Source organism: Sinohyriopsis cumingii, chromosome 3 (assembly GCF_028554795.1).
Source record: "Sinohyriopsis cumingii isolate HCF-2022 chromosome 3, ASM2855479v2, whole genome shotgun sequence".
Taxonomy (NCBI): Eukaryota; Metazoa; Mollusca; class Bivalvia; order Unionida; family Unionidae; genus Sinohyriopsis; species Sinohyriopsis cumingii.
The window spans coordinates 127,811,888-127,824,825 of record NC_142963.1 but is presented as its reverse complement, the minus strand read 5'-3'; the positions used below and the strand labels follow the sequence as shown (position 1 = coordinate 127,824,825).

General features: G+C 34.6%; 1 protein-coding gene across 1 annotated transcript in view; it reads right to left on the bottom strand.

The window, feature by feature from the left end:
* Nucleotides 1-559: 559 nt before the first annotated feature.
* The window catches only part of LOC149803816 (histone acetyltransferase KAT8-like), a 39,115-nt gene continuing 26,736 nt past the window's right edge, over nucleotides 560-12,938 (bottom strand). Inside the window, exons 7-10 of the mRNA XM_089953628.1 lie at nucleotides 12,014-12,154; nucleotides 6,679-6,772; nucleotides 5,964-6,114; nucleotides 560-2,499 (exon numbers count right to left, since the gene is read on the bottom strand). Of these exons, the coding sequence (XP_089809754.1) occupies nucleotides 2,283-2,499; nucleotides 5,964-6,114; nucleotides 6,679-6,772; nucleotides 12,014-12,154 (603 nt within the window). The 3' untranslated portion in view covers nucleotides 560-2,282. The remainder of the gene's footprint in view (nucleotides 2,500-5,963; nucleotides 6,115-6,678; nucleotides 6,773-12,013; nucleotides 12,155-12,938) is intronic.

Sequence of the window (12,938 nt, the reverse complement as noted above, 5' to 3'; positions counted from 1 at the left end):
CTATTGCAGAATGCAACACAAAAATCATAATAATCAGGGAACCAGACTATTTACTGATTCAAAATCAAACAAGATTCCTTTTATTTTTTTAAAAATGGAACATTTAGTTCATGAAACAGCCTTCAACATCGAAACTTTTTTTATTGTCAAATGAGCAAAATATTGATTTCATTACAATTAATAGCATAACTTCTCAACCGTGAGGAAATCTCAGAGTGCCAATTTAATTAGGAATTACAAGATAACTACAATCTCTGAATCTAGCTTTGCATTAATAGAACATATATGTGAACCAAAATTTCATTTCATCAATTATTAATTTCACTTGGTTGTCTTTACATATTTGATCACGTTTGTGAATCAGTATGCTAATTTAATGTAGTTTAATTATATTGCATTCACAAAAGAGTTATAAGTGTTCGATTGATCACTTGAAATGAGTTGACCTGACACTCACTAACAGGGCATGCTAGCTCTTACGCAGGTTGGATTTGCATAAATTTTAACTTTTCATGTATTCTGCCCACTTTATTTGATACAAAAGAAGCAATTAATGTGGTAACACAAGGAGGTCAGCTTTTAATTCATTGCAACAATACACAAAATACTTATGCATTCAAATGATCACTTTAAATGAGTTGACCTGACATTCACTAATGGGGCATGCTAGCTCTTATGCAGGTTGGACTTGCATGAATTTTAACTTTTCATGTAATCCACCCACTATATTTGATATAAAAAATGCAATTAATGTGGTAGCACAAGAAGGTCAGCTTTTAATTCATTGCAACAATACAACAAATATTTGCTCAATCAGGTATCAAAACAAGGTTGGCACTTAATTAGATCCTCACAGAAACGCTTGCGGACACAGCCGTTACGGTAGATTGGCTTATTTCATGTTTGAATACAACTGTGCACATTATTATTACAATCATTACACTTAAACTGAACTAAAAGATAAAACTAATACTTGAATTTCAACTGAGTAAAAAACTAATTTATTTGGTATTATTTATTTGTAAAACTGATGCCTCAAGTAGGAGTTAGAGACATTTTCAATGACTGATCGCTCGTTTCATACTGTAATTTAGCTGTACCAAGAATGTTGTTTGGAAAGAAATTTAACAAAATACATGACTTTGCCTTAAAAGTTGATAATTTCACAACGTTGACTCATATTTCCAGGTCATATCAACCATTTTCAACAATAGTACGAGCAATATATCAAGGTTTCAGTTACCAATTTTTATTGTGATTTTCTTCATTTTCAACAAATAGGGATCAATTGTTTGGTACTTTCTAAAAGAAAAAAATGATCTACGACTGATCTCACATTTTAAGCAGGTTATCAAGTTATCAGGGCGTGTGTTATCGAGGGAGTGGTGTACTTTAACCTGGTTTAAATTTTACCACCTGAATTTCTGTTTGGATCAATCAAATTCCTCCTTCTATAATCATTGAATCAGAAGGTGAGAATTCTTTTTCCATGAAGGATAGGATTTATTTGTACAAAATGAATATTAACCAAAAACTTTCTTTGAAATTAATGCATACCAAATCAAATACATAACTTTTATCAGCTTATTAGCAGCTGAAAGATAATATAGACATATGAATCACTTGGGCTGGTAAGCAAGAAAGATAAGACGTGTAAATACAAATGGCATACCTGTAGTTGGATGAAAACCTCTTACAGGCTTGTTTCGGCAGTTACAGTAAAATATAACAAATAAAAGTAAAGATTACTGTACTGTATTCTATTATTTTCAAGGAAGGTAACAAACATCTGAATGCCATGATGTTTGTAGTTATTGCCCTTTCACACAAACAGCTCAACACAACGTTTTATTCTGACCAGTCCAATACTGCCCTCCCTCTTATTTTTTAAACAGATATAACATTCAGCTATAACAGTTATGTTAATACAAACACCACCATTTCTTAATTCCATCTCTATCATTCAAATGAAACTGCAACAAAACAAAAATACAGCTATTTCTTGACTCGATCCCTAACATTCATACATTACAGTCACATCACGAATATAGTGTCATTTCTTGACAGATCCCTAACATTAATATGAAACAGTCACATAAAAAAATATACTGTCATTTCTTGACTGAAACACTAAGATTCATATGAAACAGTCACATCACAAATATGTCGTTTCTTGTCTGGATCCAGAACATTCATTTTTAATTGTCACATTACATACACATTGTCCTATCTTGTCTTGATCCCTAATATTCACAGGTAGCAGTCAGTATAAAAAATCACTATCATTTCTTTGAGACTTTGGGTACTTTAACAGGTGGCTCCCATCTCAAACATGAGGGATCCACAGTAAGTATGGGTCTCTTGTACTGTGCGCTCTTCAGGTGTTCTTCCACAAGCTTTGGTGTGACACAAATCACATGCTGACCTTTCCAGTACTTCACCATGTTCAAAGATTGCAGGGTGCTAATTATGTCACTCTGTGTGATGCTTGTCATTTCACTGAAATTACAAGGATTATATAGGATCTGTAATGTGTATATGTTTGTCAGAACACAAAAGAAATTTTTTATTACAAAGGTATAGCTTCAGAGTTCAAATTCTTTCCCTTAGATCTGCTGTAAACATTTGAACTGGAATAATTAAGAATAATTGATACCTTCACACAATCACCTTGTCAAAAATTAATTTGACAGACAATCTCTCCCAAACCAGAATTTTCATCGCATGATATCTTGCAAGTATCAAACAAGCAAATTCATATTTCCCAGGCTATACGTGGTGGCCAGTACGTTAGGTGGAAGAATATCCACCGACCCAAGTGAAGCTACTGGCAAGCATGCTCACATACCCATGTGGTTAAAGTCCCCAAGACGCGAACCCATGTGGGCAGAGGTGAGACATCAGTGATCTGGAAAGGTAACCTTAGACAACTCAGCTACCCTGGGTCCCCATTTCCTCATAGATCCTGGTCTCATTGTATGACAATGACTGCAGAATAGGGCATACCATCTTGCTGAGATGTACATGGCTACAAACATTCAATCCCCTACCTCTATCAGCTCTGAAGTAACCAAGAAACAAGAGTCACGTGAAGGTGAGGACACTCTACTGGGCAAAAAGAACTTCCAGGATTTCAAACTAAAACCATTTCTACTTTTTAACTGTCAGGTGTTGAAATCACCTATACTATTCCTCAGTGATAACAAGATTTCAAATTAGCTGCCACAGTACACATACTGGATGTTAGCACGACACCATTTTAATTTAGGACAAGGTAGACTTCATTAAAGTCTTTTGGTGAAAACCCCATTTCATAATGGTTAGCCAATCAGGGGAGCAGTGACAACAAGAATTTTAAGACAGTCATCATGGCAACTTTATTGGATGTGCAACTGGCCCCATTTCATTTAGGACCATTTAGTTATCATAAGAACTCTATTGGTGAGAACCCCAACTTGATATAGTCATCCATTGGGGATGAGATAACAATATTTTCAAGATATGACTTTCCATTCTGAGAGGAGTAGCAATAACAAGATTTTTAAAATGGCTGATGTGGAGATCATATTGGACATCAGATTGGCACCATTTTCATTTAAAATCAATTGGATATCTTAATAAGTCTTTTGGTGAAAATTCCACATCAATGACTTTGTTCAAGTAGAGCTGTGGTAAGATTTTTAAGATGGCTGCCATGGCAGCAATTTTGGATATCACATCAGAACCATTTTTATTTAGGACCAGCCTGACATCTAAAGAAATCTTTTAGTGAAAACCCCCATGTTAATATGATAATCCATTCAGCATAGCTGCCAACCTCCGAGTACAAAAATACTGACTGCTTGTGACAAAAATACTGATTTTCTGGAACAAATACTGATTTTTTAAAAAATTTTAATACATATGTAACTATTTAAAACATATACAACCATCAGTAAAGTAGGACAGTGCCCTCCACAATTATTTAATGTCAAAGATGCATGTGTTGCACACTTAACCTTCTAGACGGGCACCATGTTCCATTCGGGTGCCCATTCAGAAGGTGCAAGAGTGCAACACACTCAGACACAGGCTGTTAATAGAAGCCTTTTCCACACCTTGTTTTTTTTTTTTCTTTCAGTCATTATTGATTCCAATGAACCAACTTTCATTGATGATCTCAATTCTGTGTGATTTTCTTACTGAACTGTTTTTGTTCCAGCAGGCTAGTAATTCTTTACGATTTTACTATCTGTAAAAAGTGTGCGAAATAAATTGCCAGCAACACTAGTAACTGAAAGAGGAAAGTTCATTTCTAAAAGAAATTTAATAAACCAAATTTTGATCAAATTACATCAAGGTTCTCTCTGGTATTTATATATGTCATAAGTTCAGGCTGAGCTGTGTATGATGAAGCAGCAAGCTGATGTTTACAAGCTTTTTCGTCCTCTTGTATTTCATGGGCACCATCATGCCGAATAGCAAAATTTGGTCAAATTCTGTGAAGTAGTTTTTTGAAGAACTGTTTAAAATATTTGACTCTTTTTAGTAATGATGACCTACAGATGGATCAGCATCGGACACTCTACATCAGGATACTCTATGCCAGGACAATAGTCTGTTCACAAGTCTTTGAGATGAAATCATTTAAAGGTTTTACTACTTTTAAAAATGGTGGCAAAATATATGGCAGATCGGCATCATTTGTATCAGCTTTAAAGGACTGCATGAAAGGATGTTGTCAGATTTGGTCAAATTCTATTCAGTGGTTTTGTAGAAGTCATTTAAAGTTTTCCTATTTTTGTTAACAGTAACAATATTTGACAGCAAATCTGCAACATTTGTATACACTTAAAAGATCTTTATGTCATTAAGTTCTGTGCAATGCTTTGGTTGAAAATGGTCTAGCAGTTTTTAAGAAGTTGAACATAGTAGTACATGAAGTTCGATAGATAAGCTTATCTATTTTTGGTAATGCTTAGTAGCAATTGCCACACTGATTAGAATTATTTGTATATATCTGTAATGTCTTAATGCCAAGATGATTTCTGTCAAATTTATCAAATTCAATTCAGTGGTTTTGGAGAAGAAGTTATTTAAAAGTACGATGACCACATCGGAAGGCCAATCATCATCAGATTCCTCACACCAGGATGCTCTCTGCCAAACTTAGTTAAAACTGGTCCAGTGATTTATTAGAAATTTCAAATAGCAATTATTGATGGACACATGATGGATGACAGATGAAAAACACTGAACTATACCATAAACTTACTTGGTGAGCTAAGAAGACAGCAATCTTACATTTAAAAATGGGCTTAACAGTGGTATATGACATCATTGTACACCAGTACAAGACAAACAGTGGTATATGACATCACTGTACACTAGTACAAGACAAACAGTGGTATATAACATCACTGCACACCAGTACAAGACAAACAGTGGTATATGACATCATTGTACATCAGTACAAGACAAACAGTGGTATATGACATCATTGTACATCAGTACAAGACAAACAGTGGTATATGACATCATTCTACACCAGTACAAGACAAACAGTGGTATATGACATCATTCTACACCAGTACAAGACAAGCAGAAAATACATTATTTCTGTCAGAGGTAGATTACATTGATAAAAATATATTGGTAAAATCATGAAATGTAATGCCTCATTCATTTTAAAACTTCATGTACAGTAGTCCTCCTCTACAGTATCCCCTCCTGAGAGACCATATATCAAGAAGCAACCCTTTGTGAGAGGCCCTCTGTTAAAAAGTATTTTTCCTGAAAGGTGCTCTGTTAAGAAGCAACCCCATCCTGTACCAAAAGTCTACTTTTAAGGTATTTTGTCCCATACTCAAAAGAGGCCATGTCTCATACTGACATTTCATTGCAGAAGAGATGCCCTTATAAGATGGGGACCACCATATATCTTGTTCAGACAAAAACACTATCAGAATCATTACAGTAGCTACCTCAAATCTTTAATTGACAGTGTTCCTCTAAAGTCCCTGAGGATTTCCAACAACACCCAAGACCAGTAGCTGCGGTAACTCAACTTGCCAAGGTCAGAGAGAGGTTTCTCTGGTGAACCAACTGTGCTTTCTAGCTTTGACAGCTCATAGCCTGTAAAACAAACAATAGCAATTCTATGTGTAGGTGCCCGATCATACTTTATCCAAAAAATTACTTAATCTCTAATTCTGAAATTCAACTGAGAAAACTACCTGATCTGAATGGACATGCACTAATCCTTTGCTTATGCTGACAAAGCTGATCAAACTAAGTAATGTGGTTACCAAAACCTTTTGACAAGAAACTGCACCAAAAAAAGAATTTTTTTACAAGCAATTATGATGACACAAGGTACAATACTATATATAATGGATGTAAAAAAATCTATCTGGCCATGATGTAAGCACAAAAACCATTTAAATAGTAATGCATAAAATCATCTAGCTTGAGGATTCTAGCACAAACAAAGTTTGAGAAATAAACATAAAACAAAATTTAACCAGAATCAATCAAGGATGAATATAGGTTACAGTGACTTTTAAGACAGGTTTTATCTGATAAACATGAAAACTGTAAATCTATATGTTACAGTACTTCATTGAACTTGATGAGGCATGTAAGTGGTTATTTTACAATAAGTTTTAACAAGGCAGGGTTTAATCAGCAACTTCTTACTGAATGCGATGAGGAACTTTCCATAGCCTTTCCTCTGGAATGGTGGAAGTATCAAAATGCAGGCAATGTTGTTACCGTCTGGAGATTCTTTTTCCTGAGAATGACAAAGTAAGAGATCCAGTTAGACTTCTTATGCATTATCTGCTTGTTTCTATAATTATTTCGAAATCTAAGACATCATCTTCTGAGATTCTGATATCATAATTGGCCCATACTACGCAGTTAAATGTAGCACACAAAAAAATATATTACTAATGAAAGTTTTGAAAATACTGATGGACTAACAGGTTGAAGTGATCAAAAGCTATAGCAGATAAAATTAATTAACTCCAGAAATAATGCTTCTGTGGCTATTTTACTATCATAAAAACACTGATCGAAATAATTCTAAACTGTCTTTCCTTTATATGTCACTTGAGAATTTATATTAACATTTTAAAAACATTTTCTGCAAAATCACTATAATTTCCTAATAAAAGCATTTTCGATTACCATTAGTACAGCAAAATCCAAGTGAGATAACTAAAAGGACAATTTGTTTCCTAAATCTAAAGTTACTTCCCTTACATATAAATTTGACACTAAGAGTCCATTAGATCTATATTTTGCTAATGAATGTTAGTATATTTTTTACTATTATCTGTAATACAAACTATATTTGCTAAAAGAAAAATGAATACTAAGTGATTAGACATGGAGTGATTGAAATCTCCTACAAACCAATAATTACAAAAATATTAGAATATTAATCCAAGCCTCCTGATTCAGCTGCAAGCAAAATTACCATCTACTTTACTTAAGAAGCTGTGCAGTCTATTTTTTCCTATTATTTCAAACATTGTTTTGGCATCTTACAGCGTTTAACATCTTCTTCTCAATTTCATATTGCTACATAAAATAACGCAAAGGCTGAATCCACTCAAGGTTCATACAGACTTTACAAAACAAAATTCTTTGATGTTTCTTGAATATTTTTAAGCTTTTCAAAAATTATTTTTGACAAAGAAATCTATTATTTTTTACAATAAATTTTATTTACAAATCGTCACTGTGATAATCAAACCATCAGCTACTGGGTTAGTGTCTAAGAATTACAACAATCATTAAAACATCTGGCTTTTATTACATGTCCCATCTGAATTTTACTGCTATCAGACCTCAGAACAGATAGCATATCTTTATGCTTAGTATTTGTATACAGGATCAACTTTTGGAATTCAGTTATGTTAGTTCACCTGCTTGTTCTTAAAGAATCAGCCTGTGTAACCAATTAAATTTTGCCTGTCTTCTTCACCATTTCACATAATGGCTGTTCCACGATAACTTAGATGGGATAATGGGACAGAAGATTATATGCTATGGTAGTGTTGGGGTCAAAATAACTTTTGTCTCTGGTGTTTATGATATAAAATTGCCTCTGTGGGCGGTTGAAATAACTGTCTGGGGAGTCCTGCCTAAATTTGCCAATTAAATTTAACAGGTTCTAAAATCTTCCACCTCAGAAAATCCATCATCAAACTCACATTTCTCGTGCTGTATTGCTGTGAAGGAGTAAACGATCAATAACTGGATCACTGTATCTTAGTGTTGCATATAGAATATATGAATGTGAAATTCCCACCACTATTGAAAATTTTGCTCAAAATGTTTGATTTTTTGTGGGTATAATCACACAAAAGATAAAGATTGAGTGCACATTTTCATCAATCATGCACACTTTATTTCCAAGAAAATAGCAAATTGTATAATAAAATATGTTTCTATGAGAATACCTACCCAATCATTAATATTTGGAACATAAGCCTGCTACCTCCCAAATCCAGCTCTACCAAAAGATGCAAATTGATCTTTTCTGTCTGTTATCATATATAGGCAAAGAACATGCCCATTAACTTCCTTTGCCACCACTGTGTTGCCAGTTGTTAAGTGCAGCAAACTACCAACAAGGATGCTCACAGTGCAGGGCGGTTGGAAGGATCTTTGGTTGGAACTAATGTGACAGGTATGTTTTCTAAAAGAAACGTAATTTACTTTAAAATTTGCTTTCTCCTTTGAATGCATTTTCCGATCACATTAACATTATAAGAATAGGTAATCGGTGGAGGCAATACTGAGCATGATCCTTATACCTCAAGTATCCTTCTAAGGAGGAAAGACTGGATTTCCTATGTGAAGGATAACTGGTTCTCCTGCTTAAAGCAACACAGTCTATGGTCACATGATCCATAACTGCTCTGTAAGCTTAAGACGATGATTTTACTGAAATCTTCTTACCATCAAAATTCACTGGTGAATCCAGCAAAGCTAAGAGGATGTGCTGGTTAAATTAGGTTTGGTGATCATTTTGGTCAGTCACAAGACCCATCGGACTGGATTTTGTCTCTGGGAAGTTAAATTCCTGTGAAAAAAAACTTGAAAAGTTGACTGCATGCCAGCCAACAGCTTCTCTGATATCTCTGATTGCAACATTGCATTTGAACACAAGGGTTGCAGAGACTGCTCTGATTTCATAAACTGAAATCCTCATGAGGTGACTGATCTTTTGAAACATCAAAGTATACCGGCATGTAAACCACTTAAACCACAAAGACACCTTGTGAGGTGATATCCTGCTTTCACACCTTAAAAAGGACAAAGAATTGTTTGCAGTTGCAACGATTGGCCTCTGTGTACTTCAAGTAATGCCTGAGGGTTCAGACAGGATCTTGTGGCCACTGCTCTCAACTTTCTATAGGTCAGAGCAAAATTCTGACAACCCTCTGACTGCCACCGACAATAACCAGTTGCTGGCCCAGTTGTGTCATGAGGCTACCGATCCATCCGATCTAAACTGGAGATAGTTCGGATCAACTGAAAGGACAAGTAGCTCATTCACCCTGCAAACTGAAGCTAAAAGCTATCAGGAAACAAGTTGGTATGATCACAGCTATCCGGAAACAAGTTGGTATGATCACAGCTATCAGGAAACAAGCTGTTATGATCACAGCTTCAGCAAGGTCCAGGCAAATGGTTCCAACTCATTGGATTTGAGTCACATTAGTGCCTAGGACAGATTCCCATTCTGGAACCAGTGAGGGATTTTGGTCTATTCAAATCAACTTGTCTAAAAGGTATATCTTTGATACAGAAAGACAGGACAAATTGTCATCTTTTAGAAGAGCTGGATTCAGGAAGTACCAGAGTTATCTTCCTAATGTTAAAGTGACCAGGGAATATATTCAAAAGAGAAATGTAGAAATTAACTATTTTTCAAACTGCAGTTGCCTATTTCTGCTTTAAAAACATTATCATTTGCTGCACAATGAACACCTGAAACTGATGACAACAGTGGTGGAGGCACTGTTAACCTTTCACTTGAGACAATGGGTAAAGCTCCCAAAGTTTCACTTTTCATCCTAACCCCATAAAATGAATGCATTGTGACAGCAGACAAATGTGCAATCCAATTGTGTTTCTCACTTTTAATACGAGACTTGAGAACACATCTCCCATCTAAAAAATAAAATATCTTGTGATGAGCCTTTCTGTCTCGTCACTTTCACCTAACCACTGCAAAGCAGATTCAAGTTCCTGTTTGCAACTGTATACATAGTTCTTGGCAGGTCAAGTGTAAGTTAGATCAGCCATCTGCACCACTGGTCTGGTAACAGTGTCACAAATGCAAAGGGACACATCTTGTTCAAATACCAGTGTCATTAACTAATTTTAGAATTAAATTTTATCATATTACACTTTTTTTTTAAATTCTGCTACTTTATTTCCTTTAAAATTCATTATAGCAATATGGTTTTTACAGTACAGATAAAATTAAACGAGGTTTTGAAGAAATTCAAGAAATTGTTCACAAATTCTAGCAATTTTCAAAAATATAATTTTATTGAAATTCAATCACTTTTCAAGGCATCCCTCTGAATTCTGGGACTTTCAAGGCTGTACAAACCCTGTCTATTTTTATTACTATTTTGTTTCAGCCATAAGATATAAAATAAATACTAACTGAAGTTGATGAAAATTTAAACTTTTGGGGGTGGGGGTTACTTCAACAAAAATACTGTGCAACTTATACAGGTGAACAATTACAAAAAAAATGTGTCAGTTTTTGGTACTCTGCCAGAAATACTCATTCTACGATGTCAAAACTGCCTTCCCCCAGTCCTGTGTGTATTTAAATGGAACAGCTCTAATTCATGTGCAGACTTCTGTAGTAGTTCAATGTCAGATGCTTGTCTTTTTTCTTCTCCTTCTTGGTCATAAACATTTAAAGGCTGCAAGAAGCAGACTTTCTATTTTTGCTGGATTTGAGGGATGAGGTTATATTTAACACCCAAATATGTCCACTGTTTCATTATATCTGAATCACTTTCATGTGAAGCTGTATGGAAATACTATGTAAGTTATATAACAGGTTGATATGTCATTTTGATAATGTTTCTCATCTTCATTATGCGATTTCTGCATACTTTCACACATGTTAAAAATATCTAACATTCAATTGCATGCTGTACACAATGCCTTTCCCTTGCGTCTTTTAAATGGATTTTAACCAGTCATTGTACAAACCATGTGCTTTGCCTTGATTCATAATGGTAGAGTCCATTAGATATGAAGGCCCTGATTTACCAGTGTTAGTGCAGAAATAGCTATGCCACCTTATTATCCTTTGGTGCTAAACAAGTTTTGTGATTACATGATCACAATGTTTGTCTGAGATGGAATAAACTTCTTTTGGAATAAAAATAATTTGTAAACAACATTTTAATTATATAAGAACAATTTGTAAAAAAAAAAAAATCAAGCAGTTTTTCTTATACTAAGTTACAGGACTTTTTCAGCATAAAACCCCTTTTTGACAAACTGTTGTACTTTTCAAAGACCAGTCTAAAATTCTAAGACTTTTCCAGACATGTGTGAAACCTGTCACTTTAATTGAAGATTGCAGTATGAAACAAATACTAGTACAATTAATGAATTTAAAGCCACACAAAATATAAGTTTCATTATGTATCCTTTGTCAAGTCAGCTAATCCTTCATCAGGTTACTAACTCACTGATTTAATGAGATGCGACAAAGTTTTCACCCTCTGTGACATGTATGTCTCATGACACATCAAATACAGATGAGAGAAAAAAGTTATGCGGTGTTTAAAAAAAATATATTATCATATATACAACTATTATCAAAGCTATAAAGATGGTTCAAAATAACAGTAAAACAAATGAACAGGCACACCGATTCAGCATATCAAAGTGCCAAGATATTCCTAAAGTTCACATTGCTTATTGGGATTGGGGATACATGTCATACACGAAGAGCAAAATCAATCCCTAACATTACCTTGGAGAAGTATCCAACCAGATGACAGCCATGTCTGTCTACCTCTACTAGAACGTAGAAGAGAAAAGGCTCCACATCAAAGTACAGTGTTTTGTGATCTAAAAACAGCTTGGCTACTAAACACAGGTTCTGACAGTACATCTGCAATGACAAAAAGTATCTTAAACATGGATGGTATATAAAACCAGGTCCAGCTTCTAAAATGCACAGAAAGAAGACACTAACATTCTCTTTGCTAAAGCTAGTCAAAACGACACCCTCGAACCAAAAACCAATGATCTCCAGTTCAGTGTTTGTTTGAGCAGTCAAACTTTGGCTTTTTTTTAAAGGACAATTTCTATAAAGCTGAAATAAATAGTTAAAAAAGAACTAAAGATCTGTATAATTTAAACATCGACTATTTAAAATTCACAAAATTGGCACTGGTGATCAAAAGTTTCAGATGGAAAATCAATTCAGTAAAAAAACAACATATCTGGCAGGTTTCTCAGCAAGACATGTAACCTCAGGTCTTGATGCCTCGATCAGTCCTAATTATCATTGATTCACCTTTGGTACAATTTCTTAATGACCACATGCGCTCCATAACAAATCGATGTTTGCTAAAGACTTATGTTTACACCCTATCAGCCAATAATATTGAACCTATGCAAAATCAATATCAACTGGGTAGAGCTAAAAGGCCTTTATGATTGAGCAAGATGGAAATCAAATATAAGCAAAATGGAAATCAAATATGCCTTGACTGGATTAACATTCAATCTGATACTAGCATTTGTGTGGCTGCTCATCAACATGATTCTACTGGTGGTAGGACAAAAATTCTATTTTAAAGACCATTTACAGCACAAACACTTCTAAAAAAAAATAGATTATGATGACTCAAAGATCAGCATATTTGTGAGTTCTATCCCCACTTTACAGA